This window comes from Sesamum indicum, linkage group LG8, assembly GCF_000512975.1.
Source record: "Sesamum indicum cultivar Zhongzhi No. 13 linkage group LG8, S_indicum_v1.0, whole genome shotgun sequence".
NCBI lineage: Eukaryota > Viridiplantae > Streptophyta > Magnoliopsida > Lamiales > Pedaliaceae > Sesamum > Sesamum indicum.
The window spans coordinates 12,789,682-12,815,123 of record NC_026152.1 but is presented as its reverse complement, the minus strand read 5'-3'; the positions used below and the strand labels follow the sequence as shown (position 1 = coordinate 12,815,123).

At 34.8% G+C, this 25,442-nt stretch overlaps 3 protein-coding genes and 1 non-coding gene across 4 annotated transcripts; 2 read left to right on the top strand and 2 right to left on the bottom strand.

The window, feature by feature from the left end:
* On the top strand, positions 1,318 to 3,855 carry LOC105168435. The gene is made up of 2 exons (XM_011088518.2): positions 1,318 to 2,047; positions 3,396 to 3,855. The coding sequence occupies exons 1-2, from the start codon at positions 1,660 to 1,662 to the stop codon at positions 3,410 to 3,412; spliced, it is 405 nt and encodes a 134-aa protein (XP_011086820.1). The 5' UTR covers positions 1,318 to 1,659; the 3' UTR covers positions 3,413 to 3,855.
* On the top strand, positions 7,715 to 17,649 carry LOC105168434 (calmodulin-binding transcription activator 4). Its single transcript, XM_011088516.2, has 12 exons — positions 7,715 to 7,994; positions 8,893 to 9,018; positions 9,124 to 9,239; positions 9,825 to 9,913; positions 10,168 to 10,213; positions 10,683 to 11,115; positions 11,220 to 11,348; positions 11,435 to 11,655; positions 13,291 to 13,967; positions 15,118 to 15,715; positions 16,387 to 16,677; positions 17,089 to 17,649. The coding sequence occupies exons 1-12, from the start codon at positions 7,985 to 7,987 to the stop codon at positions 17,173 to 17,175; spliced, it is 2,823 nt and encodes a 940-aa protein (XP_011086818.1). The 5' UTR covers positions 7,715 to 7,984; the 3' UTR covers positions 17,176 to 17,649.
* Positions 21,157 to 22,996, bottom strand: LOC105168433 (nuclear transport factor 2). Its single transcript, XM_011088515.2, has 2 exons — positions 22,605 to 22,996; positions 21,157 to 21,485 (listed from the first exon to the last, which is right to left on the bottom strand). Exons 1-2 carry the CDS (start codon positions 22,899 to 22,901, stop codon positions 21,411 to 21,413), a joined length of 372 nt encoding a protein of 123 aa, XP_011086817.1. The 5' UTR covers positions 22,902 to 22,996; the 3' UTR covers positions 21,157 to 21,410.
* Positions 24,342 to 24,423, bottom strand: TRNAS-UGA. Its single transcript has one exon. It is a non-coding gene; the product is annotated as a tRNA-Ser (tRNA).

Genomic DNA, 25,442 nt, shown 5'->3' with positions numbered 1-25,442 from the left:
CATCAGCTACGCGCTTTGGTCAAAGTCGTCTTGGGGAGTGATTGCATGTGGCGATGATCTTTGAATCCGGTAGGAATTGTGCTTGGAGGTGTTGTACCTAACGAATGGGGACCATGGAATGTTGGATCATTTGCTTGCTAGCTCAGCTCAATATGTGAAATTGAGGGTTTGATTTTAACATTGACACGTATTCATATCGATTGCAAATAAAAAATTTAATTGAATTAAAAGTTGAGGATTTTTTCTTCATTTTTCTAAAAGCAAATTCATGATATTTCAATCAAAATAAATAATTTCTTAAGTCGCCAATTAAATCGCACATGTAATAGTTGGCTGTAAATATTTGATGTTTGTAAAATCAAACTTTTAATTATATTAGTAATATTATTTAAGAATATCTATTCGGAAATAGTATTATGGCATTGATATTTTTGACAATAACATACTTTCGAGAAAATATATTTTTTTATAAAATAAAATCTTAATTAAAGTATATCAAAACAAAAATAAAATTTTGTTGAATATTTATTCATCATCGAAGATAATTATATAAATTGATCGATTGTAACTTTAGTTAATGAGATAAATATTGACTGAATATATATCTTATATTAGTCAATAAGATGATAAAGTAAAAAAGAGAACTCGAATTGGGTTTTACGAGTCTGTGTGATTCCATTATAAATAGAGAACCTATAAACTCAACTAATATATTATTACTTGTTATGTTTTCTTAGTCGCATAAAAAATACGTAGAATTTTATATCTCAAAATATTGTTAACTGTTTAGTAGAGAACTATTAAATAATTTCAAAGATATAGAGCGTGGACGTTGAGAAAAACACTCTCACATTTTCTTGAAAGACAGAGAACATTGTATTCGGAAAGAGGTAACGTTTGTATGTAGAGATCGGACTCGTTCATGATACAAGACATACCCCAAAAGAAATTTATTAATAATTCATGTCAAACAAAATTCACGAGATTAGAATTCTGCTCCCCGCATTAATCTCCTTTATTTTATTCTCTTCTATATAATTACATAAATGAAAATAATAAATTTAATTTATATACACACATCAAACGTGTTTTGGTAGCTAATATTTTTTAATATCATTGAGAAGAATATTAATATATTATAATTTATAATTTATTATTAATATTTTTATGGATATATTAATATAATAATGTAATTAATATATTTTTTGTTTAAAGAAAACAAAAAGAAAGACTTATTACACCGGCCCCAATCCCATAAGGATGATATTATAATAGATCCGGCACAGCAAAGCAGTCCTCTCAGATCATTGATGATTGATCAATCTCACCGCCGCGTCTGTAAATTTTTTCTTTCCTTAATTTTTCTTTTTTATTTTTTCGATTTTTCCCATTTTGCTCTGAAGAAGAAAAGAGCCCTCTGACCGATCTCCACTTGTATTCCCCAAACAAACTTCCAATAGTATTTGAAAAAAGAGATAAATATCAATTCACTATACCCATTTCAATTCGATCAAATAAACATTTCTTGAGCAATAAACGCAAAAGTTTATCCATTCACCTCGGCCTTCGCACAGAATTTTTCCCACCTTTAAAATTATCTGATTTATCAGTTTTTTTGTCAAGAAATCTTGAAAACAGAGGAAGAAAAGGGTTGGAAAGATGATGAGAAGGCAGCCACAGAGTCAGCAGGATTATTATTCCAAGATTTTCTACGAGCTTTCGGCTTTGGTTTTGAATATCATGCGATCCCCGCCGCCGTCCATCGATTTTGCCGATCAGACTGCGGTTGCCCACCGCCGGCGGAGGGAGGAGCCGTCGTTTCAGCAGATGACGCCGGCGGGATTTGCTTCTCTGCTTCTTGGGATTTCCTTGGCCTTGATGCTGTGTGGATCGGTGACTTTTTTCCTTGGGTTTATTTTGATGCCTTGGGTTCTTGGGTTGGTGATAGTTTTGTACTTTGTTGGGGTGGTTTCGAGCATTTCGATGATTGGAAGGGCCATTCTGTGTTATAACTCCGCCCCTCCTTCTCCTAGGAAAGACATTCCTTGTAAGATTTCTGGTCAATCTTCTCTTCTCTTGCTTCAAGATTGATTTTTCTTTTTAATGAATTGTGTTATTTGAAGGATATCCTTTTTAAGACTTTTTTCTCATTGTCCCTCTTTATGTACTTCATCTTGAATATTTTTTTGCAATTAAAAGCATGTTTTATTTCCTTTTTTCTCTGTGGGGTTGGGGGGTTTGGGAATTAAATGGTAATATTTGGGCATTTGCTTGTTCTATTAGTTTTTTTGTTTGGTGGGATTTCTGGGTTGTGTTGTTCTTGATTGATTCTCAACTCAATAATGGATTTTTCCTATAGCAAATACATTTCTGTTAGCTCATTCTCTTGCCATTTAGATGGTTTTATCTGCTGTTAATTGTCTTGTTCCTGTTGGTGATTACGTCTTGTTGGTCCCTGTATTAATAGGAAAATAGATCTTCAGACTTGGTGACTAAAGCTTTTATTCAGAGCTTTTACTTGTAATTAGGCTCTTTCAGGTTGTGGGATTCACTTAATTGTAGGCGTCCAGCGAAGATGTAGATTTTTTCTGATTTTTTGGGTTTAGCTTGTTGATGAAGTAGTATTTACACTATCATTGGATCAAAATCTCGGGGCTTTTGGATTACCTTGTCGATTATGATAGTTGACTTGCGAATATGCTAGGTTATGAATCCAAATCCTTTCATTTGTCACTACCGTTTTTTTGGCAGATATGCAGGCAATATCAGCTACCTGCTATTAGATCTTGACTGCAGTTTCTGTGCAGTGCAAAATCTGAATTAAGTAGCACGTTAGATTTTGTCAACTCCCTTTAGAACTAATTCTTAGTGCTGAAATGGGTGATGGCTTAATGAAAGCCTATAAGCCTTTTATCTTAAGAATATTGCACTTTGGTCTTTCATTTGCTGGAGATTGTGAAATGAATGTCGGCAAGTTTACTAGGCCACTCATGGTTGATGGCATGAACCATTTCATTGTAGGTGTTGTGTATCTGTGTAATCTAGATGTTAGCGTTTATGTGCCTCGGTTTGTTCTCTGCTGGTTTTGGGGTTTCCAGTTCTGATATAGTAAGGATTGTTCTGTTACTAGTTTGTTAACTTCACAAAGTTTCTTGCATTGATGGCCTTCTGTAACTTCTAAGCTTAAGATTTTCAGGTGATTTTGTAGGAGTGCAGGAATTAATTTGCCCAATTTGAATTTCGTTTCTTGCAAGAAACTGCATACGTTATTCTTGTAAACGAGCATGTAATGCAACCCTGTGCTACATTGTCGTGTGATTTCAACATGGGCTCTTGTGATTTTCCATGTTTGTTTCGTGATGACCTAGTGATTTCATTTTCACGTTGCGTTGCAGCCTGGAAGCTTCTATGAGGCATTTAACACGGGACATTGTCAAAAGATTTAGCACACTCGTGTTGTGTGCTATGTATCATTCAAATATAGGACTCCGGTAGGGGAAACTGTGGATACTTCCATCTCTAAGGATACTTCACGAACATGTGGATATGGCGTCTCTCTCTTAACTTGAAGGATGAGATCTTTACAGGATTGAAGATGGAGACATTTCAATTAGCTGTTTTCCCAGTTAGCTAGAAACTGGGAAGATGTATTTGTGTTGCCACATATTTTATTTCTTGAAAGGGATGCTATTTTTCCCCCCTTCTCTTTTGGTGCTTTTTCAATATGTATAAGAATTATAGATTGTGTAATGACTCTTGTCTTTTGAAACTGTTTGCTGAAATTGGAAGAACTCATTCCTTACTTCAGAGCCCTTTATTTGAATGATCTAATTCAAAATTGTACAATTCCAGGCACGAAACTGTAAAGTGTTTGCCCCTTTTATTTTCCCCTGTTAATGAGAATTCTTATCATTCTTGATTCGTTATAAAGTTATGTCTTTTTCTGTGTGTTTGGTGTGCAAGCCACGCCACACGCTCAAGCAGTCCGTTGCTTGTCATCTCCACAATTCTTGTATCCTCCTCTTCCCGGAAAATTGCACCATCTAAGTTGGTTTAATACCCGACTGTGGGCCTGACCAGCGCACTTGTACGGTCAATCCTGTTTTGAACATTGGTAAGGTTATGTCCCATGAAAGCCTGACCGGTGGGATTGGTGCCCACCCTTGTGGGCACCGGAGCGCACCAGAAGAACTTCCAGTTGTGTGGATATCAGACGAGGTCTGCAGCTGTGGTTTTGTCTCGAGCTCCTTCACAAGATAGTTCGCAGTCGCACTGCATACAAAGAATCCGCCGGTTCAAGTGTAATGCCAGATGAACACATCTAGGCCATAAAATCTATTATTGGACAGATTTAGAAGGGGTTTTGCTCCTCAAATTATTTCAACGGCCCTCCAAAAATGTGATATTGTGAATTGAGAGCCCTAAAATTCAATGTGATCCCATCAGATTTTCACTTCTAGATCCGTCCCTCCTTCCCTGTACACTGAGACAGATATCAACAGGAAACGGTCATATTCTGATGGCCAGAACATAGATTCCACAAGTGGCTTCTGCTCTTGAGCAATGAGTTCACTATATAATTTTTCCAATGATATGGCTCAACATTTTTTATTCGAGATTTTGTGTTCGAATTTGGAGGTGTACGTTAAATATATATATATATAATTAAAAATTATATATTCTTCTTTTATTGAAAAATATAAAATAAATAATTAAGGATGAATAAAGTAAATAATTCATAAGACATATCAGCACATAAAAATATTTCAAAAACAATATGAAATTATAATTCATAATACAAAATGGCTTTTAGTCGACTCATTTTAAAAAATAAATAAAAATTTAATAGAGGTAAATGAAATTGACTCGTTCTTAAATGAACTTTAAAATTTAAAAAATATTTATAATCATATTAAATATTCAAATAATATTATAATTTAATTCTTTATTTAAACAAACACGTGATACAATGTTAGTAATTAAGCACTGCGTTTAATTATCATATGTCCACCAAAACTCTGACAAGGCCTGCCCCAGATCCCTATCCCATATAGCCACAAGGGGTTAATTCTGTTATTATTATTAAAAATATACATATATAAATATAATTTATAAAAATTGTGTAACACATTTAGGTCGAGTTGCAGATTACGTTCGCGACTCGACTTCAAAAATATTTTTTTTTAAAAAAAAAAAAATTGGCGATGTCGTGGATGTCAGCAAAAACAGTCTTTTATATATTTTTTTTGTTTAATTTTATTTTTTATAAATTAATTATATTCAATTAATTTTTAATAATATATTAAAATCTAAAAAATCATGACGTTAAAATTGTATAATTGTAATTACAACTAATTTATTAAAAAAATATTATAATAAAAATGCAAATATTAAAAATGTCCACCTGTTCCATAATTGTGTATGTGACGTTGACACCGAGGTCTTCTTATTTCCTCACCCATATTTTGCATTGGCTCATTTTATGCCTCATTATCATCACCTTCAGAATTAATGTCCAATCGACTTGATATGGTTGTAGAATTAGACTCCACATTATCAAAATATGCACTAAATGCTGGAAATGAAATTGGTGAAATATTGTATCCTGGTGCATATGGTCGATTAATGCCAAGGCCAAGGTCAAGACGTACTTGTGAAGAATAATCTTTTATTTGGGTTGGATATATGGAGTCGATTGAAACCAATTATTTTGTGGCAGTTGAGACATGTAGTAATCTTGAGGCGGTTAGGGCACGCAATAATTTTGAGGTGTATACACTGTAGAAGGACCAACTATATCCACCCCAACATCATGACATTCAACTAAACCAATAAACATTCGGCTAGAACTTCTTCTTTGTCTGTGGGATGTGGTGGGAGCATCATCAGATGACATAGCAATTTGTTGTGGCTGATGGGTTATGGCTTCTTTGATAATATGTAATCCGTGTTCAAATATGTCCATCAATTGACTATACCCTTTAATATTTGGTGGTCTATATTGACACAAAGCTTCAAGGGCATTCACTTCTTCTGCCTCAAGAATGTAGAAAAACAATGAATATTGTGTTGTAAAAAAAATATTTACAAATATTTGAAAGCAGTATATAAAAGTTCGAATTTTGTGCCACCTCACGGCGTGCACCGGTATTGCTTGAGGCATATGTGTTCTAATTTCAACAATCATTTATAAAATGTCGTGTTGGAGGATCTTTGTTGGAGAACGGACTCTGAATATAAAATCAGAAAATTCAATCGAATTATCAAAGAGATAAAGAGTTAAAAACTAGGTGTATTTGAATTCTTAGACCATATTAATAAGAAAAAACGGACACCTTCTCATGATGGTGGATGGTGATGCAGTATTTTGACGATCAATATATCAGAATGCACAATGAATATTTGAGAGGGGCTCGCCGCCTACCGTTGACAGCAATAGTTGAGATGACACTTCAATGCGAATCAAGAATATTCATGCGACAAGTGGACTCAATTTGGCATCTATTGCAGTCATTCAAAAAATATGCACTGCATACATGATTAATGTTGCACCAATGGTGAAGGATTATTATAATTTAATGACTTATAGGAATATATATTCTAATTAATTGGACCTGTGCATTTTGAAGATTATTGGGATGTTCCGAAATTTGAGTTGGTCTACAAAATTGCTATTCGTATCTCTACATGCCCTGGTCGAAACCAAACAACACGTATTCACAATAAAATGAATTGGTAGCAAACGCGTGAATGACAACAAATCCAACAAAGAGACTCTTCTACACAATCAAATGTGCCAGTGCGGGGTTCTCAACAATAATTGACTTTTTTAATTATATTTTTTAGAATTGTATAAAAAAATATACACTATTATATTTGTATAGTTTATTATATTTTTTAAATGAATACAATTTTAATATTATAATTTTTTAAATTTTATTATGTTGTTAAAAATTAATTGAATATAGTTAATTTATATAAAATAAAACTAAACAAAAAAACAAAAAAAGATTAAAAAAGAGGATTTCGTGGATGCTATCCACGACAAGGCCAATTTATTTTAAAAAATAATTTTTATCATCAATAATTTTATAAATTACATAATATTTTTTAAAATATTTCAATAAATTATTTTTAAAATAAGATATACCATGTATTATAAATTCTAAAAATATTTTTGTAAGATGTATAAATTTATAAGATTACTTTAAATAAATTTAGTTAGACACCCTCTTATTTCGTTTTCAGTCACCTCATTGATTTTATAGAGCAACCATACTTTATTATTAAAAAAAAATAGTCTTTTGATCGATCACATATTTTTTATCTGTAATTTTATTTTATTTTTATTGTTTCCTATTGATCATGTAACTTTCCAGTATGTCGCTTTTGCAATAGAGAGTAGAAATCGTCAAAGTTCAAAATGTTTAAGAGAAAATAAAAGAAATATTGTTGAAATCTCTACACAATACAATTTTGGCACAAACTCTGAATATATATTTATGTAATTAAATTTAATACATCTGATTTTAAAAAATAAATTTAATATTTTAATTACGCATCGAAGGTGTGATTTTTTGACAGGAAATAAATAATGACCCACCCATCCTTATCTTGGTCTAAATATTTGAGTAGTCTAATTTTTTAATCGGTCAAAAACACCAAATAGGATGTATAATAATTATTTTTATTGTATTAATGAATTAAATAAGACGATGTTTGATTTTGGGTGAGTTCGTGTAGCCTTCGCTTTTCGCATTTAACACGAGTCAAGATTGAATCTCTCTCCTGTTTGTCTCGGTGGAGCTGCTCTGACCGTGAGATCTCTGTTCGGCGGCGACCCTACCACTCTCCAGTCGCCGTGTCGCTTCGCCTAAACTGGTCGGAAATGCGCTCGGATGGGGCCCGCTGAAGTTCTCCCTCTGCAGTTCCTGCTGTTTGGAGTTTTTGGCTGAGTAGTGGGAGTAGTATTAGTGTCTGTACGATGCAATCGGGTAGTGTGATTTTTCGCTTTCCTTTTTTTTTTTTTTTTTTGGTTGGGTTCTGTTTGTTAAGAACCGTAGTTCGAGTGTTGTTTTATTAAACTTATGCATGAGGTTTTCTGTATTTGCTGAATTACGTGAATTTTCGAGCATGTTTATGGATCAATGAAGACAGTAGTTTTATGTTTTGTACTCAGTCGACTGTGTTTATATATGTGGTGATCATGAAATCCTGTAATCATTGCTTCTTCTTCTTTTTCTTTTTTTTTTTTTTTCATTATTGTTTCTCTTTTAGGTGTTACGATTTGATTTGTTATGTTAATAGTTGACGACAGTGAAAATTGTGAAAAATTGAAATACTACATCTGTTGGGTATGAAGGAGATCACAGGTTGCTTAATATTTGAAGAATTAAGACTTTCTAAGGCAGTAAATAGAAGGATGCTTTGCTTTGTTCCAGATATATAATTGTATGGGGTTCCCTGGCAAAGTAAAGCTCATTACGAGTGACTATGCAGATATTTGGTTGACTTTTCAATTTTCTTTGCTGAAACTTATGCACAATTTTGTATTTGATTTAGTAGAGGAAAATGGTATGGTAGTTGTTACTCATGAAAATTGGTTTATCTAGCATTTTGTTTTCTTGCAGAATAAGTATGAAGTTCAATAAACTCCTAAATGTGGTTGGATATCATGACTAAAGAAATTTAGTAAAACTTCAAATTAGCTAGGGTGTTTGTGACCATGCTTTTTAGAAATGCTTCCCTAACATTTTCTTTGGAACCAAATGAATGAAAATGTCTCAATAGTTTCCTCAATGAGATCTAAGATGCTTAAGTTTTCATGGTGCTGTTCCTCTTAAGTGAACGAGCTATGTCAAGTTATGCAAGTGAAGTTTTTCTGAATTTCAGGATATGACATCAATCATCTAGCTCGGGAAGCTCAAACTCGGTGGCTGAAACCAGTTGAAGTGTTTTTCATACTACAGAATTATGAGGAGCACCAGCTCACTCACCAAATCCCTCAAAAGCCAGCTAGTAATTTTTGGTTTCATTTTTTTTCATTCACATTGGAGAGGTCTTGCATCTGCTTGGTGGCAAAATTGGTTCTGGTTTCATCTTACCACATCTTTGCTTACACAGGTGGATCTTTGTATCTATTTAACAAGCGGGTTCTAAAGTTTTTCCGCAAAGATGGTCATAGATGGCGTAGAAGGAAGGATCAGAGAACTATTGCCGAGGCCCATGAACGTCTGAAGGTGGGTGTTATTCTCATCGTCTTAACACAGCCTTTTCTTACCTATTTGTTTCCTTTTCTGCTTCTTCTTTTCAACATCTTCAGTCCTCAATGGATTAGAAGCCTCCTCTGTTGAAATTATTTCCAGTTTATGAAGATATAATAAGAGTTTGACTTGAATATTCTAACCTCTGAAAAGGTTAGATTTGGCTGTAAGAATTTCTACTCTTATATTAGAGGCATTCTTTTTGTAAACCTTTTTATCAATACAATCAATTGGTTTAGCACCACCTACAAGGCAATCTGGTTCTGAGTGGGCATGGTTATAAAAACTTATAATGTCATCTTGCTTTTTGGGATTTTATTTAGAATAGCCATATGAACTGTAAAAAAAAAAAAAAAAAAAAAAAAAAAAAAAGAAAAAGGGAAAGAACTATAAGTATTGACAAGGGATATTAGCAGAGATGAGAAGACCAGCATCTCAAGTTTGTTGTTTATCATGTGATTCAAGTGTGCATTCTTTAGAAACCTAAATGACTGATGGGACTTAACGTGGTAAAGCTCTAGTTGATGTAAAATTGTTTCATAACAACCTTCTTATTGTTAGGTGGGGAATGTCGAAGCCCTAAATTGTTATTATGCTCATGGGGAGGAGAACCCTAACTTTCAAAGGCGCAGCTATTGGATATTGGACCCGTAAGTTTGCACATTTACCTGATGCATGATCCTCTATTTAATTTTGTCAGGAACAGTGATTTAGATTAATGTGACACCTGAATATTAGAGTTATTATTCCCTTTTCAATTACGATCAAAAGCAATATCTTATGTATGTCGTTGTTTATGTCTCCCAACCCTTAATTCAGCAGAGATGTGTGCTACTGTTGTTTTCAGTGATATTTAGTTCGTACTGTCTATCTTGCTTTTAAATAACTTTTTTTATTCTACCAGGGCATATGAGCACATTGTTCTGGTTCACTACAGAGATATTGGTGAGGTAAGTCTTTTTTAGTGTAATCCTGGGTAAAGAGGATTTTTAGCTAAAATCTTGTTTAGTTCTTGCCATGTTGAACCATCTTTGAAGTTCCACTTGCTACTCTTGAGCGTAAATGGGTAAAGATGTGTTAGCTACACTTTTGTGTAGTTCTTGCCGTGTTTAACCATTTCTGGACTTCCACTCGCTTTAACTATCCATTTGCCTATGTTTTGTTCATTCTTCTGTTTCAAAGATTGAAGTCTCCAGCCAGAGGTAGCCTTCACTTGCTTGATGGAACCCAACTTCTGTCATTCATATTCTAACAATTTCTATTCTAATTTCTTTAGACAAGTTTCTCCCTCCAGTACTTTGGACCAAATTAACTCAGCATTGTGATTATTGATGTGCAAGGTTGCTTGTATTTGTAAAGTCATTGAGTTCACCTTGTTTAAATCATAGCGATAGTCATTAATCTGTTTGTGCATTACAGGGAAGGCAGAATGCTGGGTCGACATCTCAGTTCTCATCTTTATCTTCTACTTTCAGTCCTAGTCCCAACTCTTTTGCAACTCTGCCGCCGGAATCCTCTGTTGTCATTGGTGAATCTTATGAATTATATCATAATCAATCAAGTCCTAGCACTGTAGAGATTAACTCTAGTGAAGTCATCAAGAATCATGAGATGAATTACTTGGATAATAGAGAAAGAACTGATGAGGTCAACAGTTCGTCAGCTCCTGATTTAAGTAAGGCATTGCGAAGAATTGAGCAGCAATTGAGTTTAAATGATGACGAGGGGAATGAAATTAGTACATTCTACATTCAGAATGAGGATTCAAATGATTTTGAAGATGTGCTATGTAATTATGACTTGTCTGGTCAAACACCAAATAACCCGGACAATCTTTTGCAACAACAATCTGGTATATTCCGCTCACCAGTTTTTTCTTTTGTTACAAGTTAAACTATTTTCTGTTTCAGCATATTTTAGACCAAAAATGGCTGCTAACTTGGCATGACTTTTCAGACGATGGGATTCAACAACAACAGCTCCCTGAGGTTAAAGTCAATGTTTGGAACGAGATGCTAGATACTTCCAGGAATTTTCCAAATGTTGAGGGTCAAGGACAACTTAGTCGACAATATGCTCGAAAATGTAAGATTCAATCATGGTCCTCTTTATTCATAACTCTGTTGATCCTTGATTTTGAAAGCACTCTGACAACCCTCTTATTCTGCCAGCTTCTTTGATTCCCCAAGAAGTTGTTTCTATGAAATACCCTGCATATTCTCCAGCATTAAACGCTTATGACATGAGTCCCGATGCCCATTCCTCATTTTTTGACCAAAACAAGTTGGGAATTTCTCTTGAAGACAGCATAAGTTTGACGATAGCACCAAAGCAGAAGTTCACAATCCGTGAGATATGTCCAGATTGGTGCTATACCTCAGAGGGTGCAAAGGTACGTATCTTAAGAATCTTATTTAGTATAAGCTGTTGCATAATCCTATATGTAGACTCAGCCAGTATGAATTGAAGAAATCTTTGCAGTTCATATTATGTTTGGCAGGAAGTGTTAAATGGAAATTATATATGACAACCAAAGAAACTGACATCATTCATTCCAAAATAGAGGAATTATTTTACAATCTAGTTAAATATCTGGGGCATATGTGTTTATATGAGTATTTTCACAGTGGCCTGGAATAAGATGATAGATTCTCTGTATATGAGCAAAAGAATTCATGTTTTTTGGTTTGGCATTACATTAGAATGTCTGCTGAAGACTTTATAATTCAAATCATTTATTGTACTAGGTAAGGTATAGAAGTTCTGGCTACACCCCTCTTTAGCCGATTTATCGTTATTTTCTGGATAATTGCTAAACTGTTTACTTTGAAAGTAATGTCATATCTGCTTATCCACTTCCATTATGTTGGTTGGAGTTCTTAGTCACACATACATCCATTGATGATATGTGGTGAAAAAATTATTGTGCAAAGGATCATGTAATGATAAGATGCTGGATGCGTTTAAACTTTGTGAAGATTGTGTGGCAAAGAGAGGAAACAATTATACTCTACTCCGGCCTCAGGAAGAGTAGGTTATATCATGACTATACACTTTGCATTTCCAATAAATAAGGAATATCTTTTGGCCTGTCCAGAACTGGAGTTATTGTCAGTGTCTCTTGAGACACTGACAATAAATGCACCAAACTCATACACTAGATATTTCCTCCGAGAGGAAAGTTACATGCACGCGGATCTGTGCATCAGGTGATAATTAGCACTCCTCTAGCCCAAATTAATTATTCTACTTGCTATGATACAAAATCTAAAATATTAATTCTTTTTGACTAACAAAATACAGCGATTCTTCTAAATGTTAAGACATGATCTTCTAAAATTTTATATGTTGAAAGTTAAAGTAAAATTGCTCACTATTGCCCTTGTAAAATTGTGATGTTGACTGATCAACCATACCAGTGGAGCAATTGATTTGGGACAGAGGTACTATTATATTAAGAAGATTTACTATGAAAGCTTCTTCAATCTTCCTATATTAGTCCGAGTTTCTCTTATCCATGACAATTTTTGTTTAGCGGACAGCTGCATTTTCTTTCCAATATAGGCCTACATTTTCATGCTATTAACACTGATGAAACAGTATAGTATATTGGCTGAGAGGGGTGAACATAAAGTTTATGCTTATCTTATAAAGGGGGCAACATAAAAATTAAAGACATGTTTTCTTCACTGTAGTTGTAGAACACATATGTGGTTTGCCCAAAAAAACTAAGACAAAGGGAGAAAGAATTGGAATGTTGCAGGAGAAAGGATCCACATGAAACTGCAAAGAGTTTTACATTTCATAGCTGGTTTTTTTATGCATATTTCAAATAATCTTTCTGGAAATACTCAACAATTCAGCATACCTTTCAAATCAGAAGTATGGCCATCGTGGGCATGATGATAATGATATGTTTCTCTCCACTCTATTCTATAGCTAGCACAGTCAAATTTGTTTCTGAAGTTTCTTCAAGTATCTTATGACTTGCCAAGGTAGTACTTCAAGTTCAAACACTATCTTGTAGGTTGTCATTATTGGGTCTTTCCTGTGCAATCCATCTGAGTGTTCATGGGCTTGTATGTTTGGTGACACTGAAGTTCCAGTTCAGATCATTCAGGAAGGTGTCATAAGTTGCCGTGCTCCGCCTCATTTGCAAGGAAAAGTCATTCTTTGCATTACTTCTGGAAATAGGGAATCTTGCAGTGAAGTCAGGGAGTTTGAGTATCGTGATAAGCCTAGTGTTTGTATGCACAACAATCCACCTCAAACAGAGGCTAGTAAGAGTTCAGAAGAACTCTTGTTACTCGTCAGATTTGTGCAAATGCTACTGACTGATTCCTTTCCTAAAGGAGATGTCTCTGAATCAAGAGTTGATTTATTGGGCAAATCAGGAACAGCTGAGGACTCCTGGAGCCAAATCTTTGAAGCACTTTTAGTTGGCAGTACGACATCATCTAGCACTCTTGATTGGCTCTTGCAAGAACTTCTGAAGGACAAGTTGGAAGCATGGCTTTCATCTAGATCCCAAATGAACAACTACGATGGCTGTTCTTTATCTAAGAAACAACAAGGTATCATACACATGGTTGCCGGACTGGGATTTCAGTGGGCATTGCAACCAATTCTGAGTTCTGGAGTTAGTGTTAATTTCCGTGATATTAATGGATGGACTGCACTTCATTGGGCCGCAAAATTTGGGAGGTATGCTTACGTTGTTATTTTCTGCTGACTTTGCATTGTTGTATCTGACTGACCTGGCACATTTATAATAGTTACTGGTAAAGGAAGTGAGGTGACCCTGTATGATGAACGAGAAATTGACCTCCAGAAAAAGATGAGATCCACATATAAGATAATAAACTCACTGTTTTAACTTTTATATGTTGCATAAATCTGTTCAACTAAATTAACAATGATATTACTTGCCTTTATGAAACTAATTTTGATCTTAGTTCTTCTTTCCTCTCGCTTAGAATCTCTAATTCATTAAGAGCAATAGAATATTTTGGTTGGAAAAACATGGCAATTTATGGACAAACAGAAGCAAACCAGGTGGAATGTATATTTTGACAAATATGGCTATGAAACTCAGAAAGAAGCTGATGTAACTCAACTCCTATCAGAATCTTGCTTTTAAGGGAAACTTTATGATCATCAGGTCATAAAGATCCTTCTTGTCAACTTTCGTTTCCCATTTAAAAGTATTACTGGACTGATCCTGCTTAGAAAATTAACTACTCTACTCATTAGGTTTGATTTATGTTGCTTGACTGAACCTCTAGGCTATTCTTAGATAATAAGATACAGTTAAATAAATGCTGACAAACTCAGCTTGCGATTTCTACCTATGCCTTGGTCATTTTTCTTGATGCACTTGGATGGCATGTTTTCATCATCCATTTAAACTTTCATACTGTTATGTGCTATACATTGATAGTGGCTAGGAAGAGGAAGAGTCTTCTACTGTGGGCATACCAATGGTTATGTCCTATATCAAATTTCCCTCGTTCCAAGTGGTAACCCCAACTTCTGATTCCTCCAAGCCCTTCTGTGATATGTGTGCACTAAATCAAAATGTTGTGGGGCAGTTTCCTTATCCAACTTTTCATTTCAAGTGACTTGTGGATAAAATCACAATAGTTTAGAAAGTGATGGTATAGGCTGCCCTATCAATATTTGACCCATCACCTCATATACTTTTTTATTCAAGTCTAATCTATGTCCCAAAAGGAATTTGACAAAGTGAATTTGCAGTTCCCATCGTAACATCACCATTATAAGGTTTTAGCTTGCAAATCATTTATTGTTTTTAGCTGGAAAGAATGAACTTTAAGTGCTATGTTTATAACAGGGAAAAGATGGTTGCTGCTCTTATAGCATCTGGTGCATCAGCTGGAGCAGTTACAGATCCCAATTCACAGGACCCAAATGGTAAAACACCAGCATCAATAGCTGCTTCCTGTGGCCACAGAGGACTTGCTGGTTATCTCTCAGAAATTGCACTGACCAGTCATCTTTCATCCCTCACACTGGAAGAAAGTGAGCTATCTAAAGGATCCGCAGCGGTGGAAGCCGAAAGAACAGTAAATAGTTTATCAAAAACTGCAAACGCAAGTTCCTGTTCAAATGAGGATCAGGTTTCTCTTAAGCATACTCTGGCTGCAGTTCGTAATGCTGCTCAAGCTGCTGCACGTATACAATCTGCATTTCGAGCTCATTCATTCCGGAAGAGGCAGCAAAGAGAAGCTGCACATTCCATTGTTGGTGCTAGTGGAGATGTGTACAGTATATTAGAAAATGACATTCATGGTCTTTCAGCTGCATCTAAGTTGGCATTTCGCAATACACGTGAGTACAACTCAGCTGCCTTATCCATTCAGAAGAAGTACAGAGGATGGAAAGGTCGGAAGGACTTCCTCTCTCTGCGCCAGAAAGTTGTGAAGATTCAGGTGCATCACTGCTTCCTTCCCAAGTAAAAGAAATTATCAATAATTAAATGCACACACACACACACAAATATATTATATATATACACACACATTTACCTACAAGAAGGATCACTCATTTAGCTTTGACACTAATGTACAAGTGGGTGTCCATTTTGTTATTCTTTTCTCATTAAAGTGCCTGTCAGTCTACTTTTTTGTTTGTAAGGAGTAAGGACTATTTACCAGATAATCATCGAAGCCCTGATGTACTAGTGATGTAGCGGTAGATGATGAGAAGTTCTAGATGAACACAATAAGGGTCAGAATGTTATTCACAGAGGTTATAAACCATTAACCTCAGTTAAGCAAATAATCTTTTGGAGGTCAATATTATAGGAAAAAGGGTTTCTTTATAGAATGTAGGACCCCGAACAGCAAATAGATAGCTGGGGCTACGAATGCCTTATCTATATACTGTGAGTATCTGATGGTTATAAGTGATGCGCTAGCATTTGTCTTCACTATAAAATGGTCCTTTTAGCTTTGTCAAAATGCTGTGCTAGGGTACCAATGTTGGAGATTGCACCCGAATTGCATAAGATATTTGAAGTTCTATATTGGGTTGCCCATTTTGTTCAAGTAACTCATTGGAGGTCGAAGATGCAGTCTTATCTTGTTTCTTGTCATGGCAGGCTCACGTGAGAGGCTATCAAGTTAGGAAGCATTACAAGGTTTGCTGGGCAGTTGGTATACTTGAGAAGGTTGTACTAAGGTGGCGACGAAGAGGAGTTGGCCTTCGGGGATTTCGACAGGACTCTGAATCCATTGATGATAGTGAAGATGAAGACATCCTTAAGGTGTTCCGCAAGCAGAAAGTGGATGCAGCTATTGATGAAGCGGTCTCCAGGGTGCTGTCTATGGTTGAATCTCCAGAGGCGCGTCAGCAGTATCATCGCCTCCTCCAAAAATATCGTCAGGCTAAGGTAACTTAACTAACATTCTTATCTTGGTATAAAGTGCTGCTCTACTCCTTAACTGCATCAGTTAAAGACGAGATGCTTCTTCGTGCAATTTTGTGTCTCCCACTGTTACGAATATCAGTCTTATCTTACATTTGTATGTTCTTCTTAAAATATAATAGGTGTTAAACCTGTATTTCTTTTACCTACGGAAACTTGAAGAAGCACCATGAAAATCATCCTTGTCTTAATGTTGGATATTTGGATGGAGGGCAGCAGGCATATTAGTTCAGCTTTCTATTTATTTGAGATGCAGATTTATCATTCTAGTTTCATTTTCATACACAAATCCCTTACAACTGCGGTCTAATTCGTAGCCTGAACTTCGTACATTCTAGCTTCTTTATCTGGTTTCTGATCCTTAATTTATGGCAGGCTGAGCTTGAGAACACAGAGTCTGACTCAGCATTTTCTTCCCATCACGACACACCTTCTTATGATGGCATTTCCCATGTGACATAGCTGCAGTTTGTGGTAAATGGACAAACTTGCTTGCTTCTGTAATTCACCTACTCCAGGATTAGGACTGTATATAAAATGATTGGTCCCCATAGGGCAAAAGATAGAGAAAAACATTATCACTTATGTTAGTTGAGTTACTTGTGATTGTGATTTTATCTTGTACATGTTCTGCTAATGAGCATAAGCAGGAGGGTATTCTATCTGGACGAGGGTATAATGTTAATTGATTTGAAAGGTAAAGTTGGTATAGACGTCAAAATTTGATAGAAGACGAGAAAAAAGATGTTTCTGTAGTCAGCATCTCATGTTATCATCTTTGTTTTTCTTGATATGGTTTGAACAATTACTTTGAATTTCAGAAGAAATTCAAGATGCAGTGAACTTGCGTTTAGTTCATGAACTAAAAACAAGTGCAGTGTATCGTTGGGGTTGCATTATGTATCAAGTCTTGCCTATTGAATGTTTGAGTCTCAACCTTGGATAAGACCTTTAAATCCAAGATGTCATGCCTGCACAATATCAAAGTTGTGATTGTATCTCATCTCAATGAGAAAAAGAGTTTAAATGAATTTGATTGAGATATGATTTTTTTTTTTCCATTGGCAGATTGTATGTTAGATAAAAGTGTAAGAATAGCAGTTGATAAAATGTATAAAAAGTGTCAGATTAAATAGAAAATGTAATATTTATAGTTGAGTGATATGATTCTACTTATAGCAGTGAACTGCGTTTGACATATATTTTGAAAAACTCCTTACAAATAAACAGTTATCTAGATAATTTTTCTTTTAACCAAATGAGATGGGATGGGATTTGTCTCACAAGCACGCATAGCGGCGATTCCTTGTAATTTGATCTTTATTTCATCTCAATGAGAAAAAAATAAAAATCTAATGAATTTGGTTGAGCTGAAACCTTTTTTAATGTCTGATTGGAGTTAAGATAGAAATATGGTAATAGTTGATGTGATGCGTAAAAATAGTTAAAATGATAAAAATTTAATGTGATATGTTCTATTTGAAAGAAGCGAAAGTAGTGAAATAAAAGTTTATAATGTTATTCTTATTATCTTAAATTATTTGATAATTTACTTTATATGTTTATGTGATTTTTTTATTTCATATTACATCTTATAATTCTGAAGATGATGAAAATAAAAATTGTCTTCAACAAATATGGAACATTTGATTGCACAACTCGGTGTTCATTTCCGAGTTGATTTAAAATGAGTATTCAAATTTTATAAATTATTTTGATAAAATATAGTATTATATAGATATTTAGTAGATTTTTTATTATATAATTAAGCAAATAACTCTTATTGTGCATAGGCATTAGTCAGAAATAACGTGTTAGACAAGGAGTAGTTATTTTTCTTAAAAATTCAAATATTGGCATTTTTTCTTTTCATTGTGTCAAATTTTAAAACATTTAAATTCAAATTAATGAAAGTGGTTTATACTAACTCGACCCAATTCGTTTACAACTCAACCCATTTTGAATTCATACATTTGTATCTATTTTATACTTGACCCATTTTTCAATTCAATTGAACTCAATCCAAACCCGATTCAAACTTCCCATTTGCCACCCCTAGATAAGATGGAATAAATTTCACAAGGAAGCACGACCTTGAAAAGCTCCAACTTATGAGAAAAGAATCATTGAAAAAGTCAAAATTGTAAAGTTGTAATCAAGAGAATGTTTACAGTTCCTATAATGCGTTCTCTGACAAGTGTTTTCAAATATATTTTGAAAAAAATCTCAAATAAACATATATTTATTGAAAACATTTCATGAGAAAATATGAGTTAACACGTCTAATATCTTTAAATGCTCGCGTGCATGGCATATAACTCGAAACACAACTATAGAGAGCCATTAGACAACATATGGAAGAAGAAGAAAGAAATGAACTCGCGACCTCTCAAACTCAGCATGTTCCCTTCCTAAAGGCATTATTAGAGACATTGAGTCCAAAATAAGGAAGTTCTTGTGGTGAGCTGTAACCCCCTTAAAGGCTGTTCTGTCTAGTAGGGCAAGTATGTGCATTAGATAGGGCAAATAGTGTCGACAGGGCTAACACAAGGTCTATGCCAGACTAGGTAGGTTTTGGCAGACTGTTGATAGGTGTTGGTGCCATGAATTGGGCTAATGGTCAGCGCACATGGTACATAGTTGACTGACTGAGGAACGAATAAGGACGGTGTATGGTAGGCTGTATGGCGACTGGACATGTAGGCCTTGAGTATCAATAGTCAGTATCAACATATTGTGGGAGGGCTTGTGTCTCGACAACATGCGAGAAGAGAAGTCGGTATGTGGACATGACCGACAGGGCTTGACGATTGTTAGCAATGGCTAGGTCTTGGTGGTTAGTTGCGTTAGCTGAAGCATGGAGCATGTGGGAGGCATGTGACTTGCAGTTGAGGGCTAAAAACCTCCTGTCTACATAGCAATGTGCGTTGCAACTGTTGCATGGTCATGGGTGGGAGTTTTGTAGCAATTAGGGGTAGTTTTCCCTAACAGTTGAGTGTGTCAAATTGCATTGTTGTGTATTATTATTGTTTTGACTGAGTTGTATGTTTTTTTGTGAGTGAAGGGACATCGTCCTTTGTGTGCAACCTTGTTTTTTGTATTTTGATTTGTTGGGAATAAAATATAAAGTTAGCGTCAACTGTAATCTATTGTGTTGTTTGAATTGTGTGATTTCCTGCATTCTTGCATGTATTGTGGGTGACTGTCGTCCATACTTACCAAATTCATACATGAGAGTGAGTGTGTGGGGAAGGCTAGCTAGCTTGTTCAAAACTAGGCTGCACAGTGGGTGTTTGATTCATTCCACTGTGTTAAAACTCCCTGTAACACAAGGGAATACAGGCGGGTATGCAAAGGCTTCTTGAGGGCAAGTGTGGCTTCCCAAGGAACAAGGTAGATTTGGTATTAGTAGTGTTGTTGCGGTTCATAAGGCACTCATGAGCAAGCATTTCTGGGTTATTATAAAGCGAGATTGACAATCGAAATGGGTGCAAAATGGATACTAAGATACAGACTTCAGAGGTGTTCTATATGGACAGCCCAAGGTGGGAGTAGATCATGGGGTTGGAGAAGCTCATTAAGCTTAGAAATCGGTTGTTGCAAATGGTTGAGTGTAAGGTGGGCATAGGTCCTTTGGCAAGATCAGGGCACCCTGCAGGAGTTGTTATACATCGGTTCCCAAGAGCTCCAACCTTGTCAGGGTTGCTTCTGGACTCACCTCTGGTTCCATTGATTCAAGAAGGGGAATGGGAATGGCTGGCGTCTAGAGCAGTTGAAGGCTCTAAAATCATTGAGAGACTTCTAGAAATTCAAGAGGGGCGTGATCACATAGCATGGAAGGGTCTGTCTGGACAATTTTTTTAATAGACAAGCCAATAAAAATTTTCACCCTGATGTTGCTTGTGTTCCTTGATTTTCACTGTTTGCAGGACCTTTCAAAATTGCTCGTAATAAACTCAGAAACATGATAGTCCCATGAGAGGCTCTATGGCGGTAGAAGAAGATGATGATGAAAAATCCAGCCCCAACGCCACCACCCACCACAGAATTTCCTTCATAAACCGTTCTTCAGCTCCTTATAACAGAAGATATTGAACTATACATGTGTGCAACAGAAAAGCAATCCCCAAGTTGAAGAAAACAGTGTACAAAAGCAATTGAGAGATAAACGAATGGATCATTGACCAGCTACGAGTTCATCGAATGCCTTCTATCGCAACTCTTACCATATAGTGCTCGTTTTGCGTGTATTTTATGAAACCCAAAATTGGTACAAGACAATGCATTAGATATAGTCTTTACCCAGAGCGACCAGCTTCATGCGAAATATAAATTTGAAGCTTCATTCATGGAAGAATGTGTGGCCACCCAAATCAACCAAAAATAATGTGGAAGTAAAATTTCACTCATGCAACTAAAAAATGCTCAAGAAATCACCAATCATGTTCAACCATAAAAGCACTGTATTCATTTCAACAAGTCTTTGATCAAACAAGAATAATGTATCAACAAGAGCAGAATGACAACATTGACTTAAATCATGGAATGAAGAAATGCTGAAGAAATCATCAATCACATCCAACCTAAAAATGCTGCATACATTTTGACAAGTTTTTTTATCAAACAAGAATAATGTCTGTCCAAGAGCACTATGACAACATTAACTTTTAAGTATCTGTCGAATAGATCCCATGCTCTTACGCATAGTTCAGCCGGAAAATGTCATTCAACACATAAAAGCTGCCCTGCGGTGTTGGCATCAAATGGAACATCTGGAGGCAAATAAAAGACCAACCATTAATGAAACAAGAAACAGAAGTAACAAACTCATCTACGTGCATAAATACAAGTGGAAATGTAATATATATATTAGTAAAATGGATTCTTAATTCATATCTGGTCTGGTTATGTGTATTAGCATTTAGGAAGTAAGATGGACAAATTTAGCTGCTCTCTAAATGTTGGACCATCTCAGTTTATTATACTCTGTAATTCCCAATTACCGCACTCCTTTAAAAGAAAGGAAAATGTAATAAAAAAACGTAAATGCTTTGTTAGACCTAAAGAATTTGGACAATAGGATTTCAGATTCATATAAACAAACTAACCACTCATTGACAAAATATTCCAACCAGTTCATCATGTTGGACTTTAAAATCCTCCAACAATATGAGCCATCCAAAATTGCTACCCATTACCTACTTTTGGTTTGTTGGACAGATACGGGTTCAAACGGGAATCCAAACAATGATACTGAAATCAAACTGTTTCAAACCTATCCAAATACAACCATGCCAACTGAAGCTGCATGTCAAGTCTTCACATATACAATAATCCAAATGCTAAACTAGAATTGTGTGGCAGTTCCTCTCACCTATCAAATAACTTACAATTTCATAAACTTCATCATCTCAAATACCATCAGTTACATAATAAGCAACATTGGACCCAGAACATGAGATTCAGGGGTCCTAAAGAATGTTCCGGTGGATGCTAAAAACATGAATCCTCAGTCAGTTAACAATCCCAACAAAATAAGAATTCTTTTCTTAGATGGTTACACTTGTAGCTAATAATAGCACAAACAATTGAACTCACCAAGAAAACATATTCTTGAACTTTGAAAATGAACCTCATAGAACCATCAACTACTAAGAACAAATCATCTAATCCAGATTCATTCCTTTTCCCAATCTCAACAAACATGTTCGAAACAGATCCATCCAATTCTCTAAATTGCATAGCCAGATAAACATTTCCAAATAAAACCAGCAAATTAACTAAAAATTCTACTAACGAACAAAAACACTGATCAATACCCAATTCCACGTCGCAACACTTAAGAAATAAATCCGCACACAAATCAAAGCATAAAACAAACATAGACTTGCCTGGCTAAACTTGAGAGCGTGCTGTTCTCCGGCGAGCTGAAGATTACCGGAAACAAAAACAAGCATTCCACCGGCGGGGCCCGAGGGCTGGCAATCGACGGTGGTGATCCCATGCTTGCATTGCTGAAAGGGCAAACTGGTTAATTTGGCAGTAATGCTTTGGGTCCCCTGGAATTTCTGGCCCTCGAAACTTAGCATCGAAGTATCCTGATACAGGTTGGCAAGCCCCGCCCGATTCGTATCGAAAGTCGTATAGTAGTGCTCCACGAAAGCCTTCGCCACCGCGTCGGGATCCATCGCCGCCGTCAGTTTCTCCTTCTCCCCTTTGCCCTCCCCGCGGACGCGTTTTTTTTGACTGCGCTGCTCTGAAATGCTTGTGCCGCTGTTTGGAGTACGAGGGATTTTAAATCGTAGTGTTGGGGAGATATTTACGAAAGCGTGCTTCAAACGCTTATTCCCTGTTGCACGCTTTTTCTTTCTTATCTCTCTTCTGGAGTTTCTGTCTTTTTGTTTATGTTTTCATTTTTCATTTTTCATTTTTCATTTTTGAAATAGTAATTAAAGTAAAAAATATTTATTTATACGCATTCTTTTTAGAATATATAGATTTCAGACCATATTTTAATATAAAATATAATTTCATTAACTAATTTAAATATATGTTGAGATTTTCTAAAAGAGTTAAAAAATGGAATACTTTTAGTTCAGAGTCAATGATATCATATCAAAGCTCCTATACAGTAGTTTTAGAGGAAAATATATTTGGTAGCAAGAGAGAATATTAGAAATATATAATACTCTAAAAATTATTTGAGGATTATAATTTGGCACAACTTAAATTTACGTTATATTTGTGATGTAGGCAAACATTCCACATTAATTACAGATGAAAAGTCCAAGAGACTCAAAGCCTCATCTTCATAGTGAAACGCTTTAATAAAATAAAATTGTATAGTTTCTCAGTGCTCCCTATTGGACCGTGGGCTATACCTCACTAGAGGACTGGTTTGGTTAATTTCATTTCTTGAGGGACGTCTTTTCAGGTTAAAATTGTAAGACTAATACAAAATCAGACGGGATAATATCTAGATCAATAGAACATCGATTAAATTACAAGTCATATCAATTTGTTAAAAAATAATTTATTATATTACATTTTAAAATTTATATTATTCCCATTCCAAAGATCATGGGATAAAAAATTTAGTTTTCTTAATACCATTCTTGATCTTTAATGTAGGAAATAAAAGAAAGTGATCAAAATTTCATTAATTTGTTTCAAAATAGATCCTTTTTTACTTCATGCATCTGGGCGAGTAATTGGGTTGGTATATAAATTTATTAGAATATTGTTTGAAATATGGACAGTTAAATTTCATATATATTTTCGTAAAACGAGCCTATAATTTTGTAAGACAGAAAATGTTAAGATCTTCTTAATTTTTTAAAGGGGAATCTAACTTATAATTAAAATTTAACAAGTTTCTTAAAATATTAACTAAATTAATATTACAAGTAATACTTAGTAATTTTAATGACCTACATTTTTAAATATAATATCTTTAGATTTTGAAAGAATTTAAATAATTATAATCACATACACTCTAATTCCAATTTTCGTCCTCCGTTGGTGAATTTGATAATAAATAACTTATATTTTCATTAAATAATAATAATAATAATAATAATAATGAAAGGATTAGAAGAAGAAATCAGGAGGTTAAAAATCAAGAGAACCGTCGACAGCAGGGTTCGAACCTGCGCGGGCGAAGCCCAACAGATTTCAAGTCTGTCTCCTTAACCACTCGGACATATCGACCTTTTGATATTACTTTTTAATATAAGGTATTCATAATCTATTTAACAAATTGGCATGGTATGTGGGTATAAAATAAATAATTTTTTAAACTTTAAAATATAATAAATAAAAATAAAATATATAATTGAGTACATATTATAAAGGATCGTCATATTGAGCGAAAACATAGAACTTTGTATTACTTGCAACGAATATCATCTTTGAAGACTTTCAATTCATTTCCTTCAACTAGAGTACACCAAAACTCGATATATTTGATCCAATTCAATTGACTTTTTAAATAACGCATGAGATGCACATTGTTAGATCGCATAACTTTATTATCTTGAATTTTTATTTTCATTGTGTTTCGATATATCGGGACCTATATGAAACTGTCATTTTGTGTATATTCATTACAGAAGCTCATAAGGGAAACAAAGGGTTTATCATATTCACACATCCAAAATTATTAAATATCCAATCTCAAGTCGTATTAAAGATTTTTCGAGTTTATACTTACACATCAAAATTAAAAAAACATTGAGTAGACTTTAGTTATAATTTTTCAATATTTAAATCGGAAAGATCGACTTGAGAATAATAAACATGTAATAAGTGCAGTTACTAGTTAACTGAACATTACTTAGCGAAGGAGGACTAATATGCTTAAAACATTGGTGTACTTTGAGCAATCGTTTTAATATAGAGTAAAATATTATATTTAATAAACCAAAAATAAATTACACGGATCAATATATTATGATGTAAGCGGATCGATCCGACCCGAACAAACATTGTTATGGATCTTCATAGTTCAATGTCATTCCAAGATTGGTGATGGACATTTTAGTTCTTTTTCTATAAGACATGTGGCTATTTGATTAAGATCTGCCTACTGTGAAGAGTGAGGAAGAATTTAGAGTGAGATGAGGAGGATTTAAGTGAAAATTTCATAAAATTATGGGAATAAAGCAGAGTTTTAATCGACTTAATTATTGGAAAACAAATAGCAAGTGAAAGATTTACTATATATAAAA

Coding starts and splice junctions, on each gene's coding strand:
- LOC105168435 (XM_011088518.2), top strand. CDS start 1,660: ATGATGAGAAGGCAGCCACAGAGTCAGCAGGATTATTATTCCAAGATT.
- LOC105168433 (XM_011088515.2), bottom strand. CDS start 22,901: ATGGATCCCGACGCGGTGGCGAAGGCTTTCGTGGAGCACTACTATACG. Junction 21,486..22,604: donor ACGCTCTCAAGTTTAGCCAG/GCAAGTCTATGT, acceptor ATTTGCCTCCAG/ATGTTCCATTTGATGCCAAC.
- LOC105168434 (XM_011088516.2), top strand. Junction 11,349..11,434: donor TCGACAATATGCTCGAAAAT/GTAAGATTCAAT, acceptor TTATTCTGCCAG/CTTCTTTGATTCCCCAAGAA. Junction 11,656..13,290: donor ATACCTCAGAGGGTGCAAAG/GTACGTATCTTA, acceptor ACTATCTTGTAG/GTTGTCATTATTGGGTCTTT.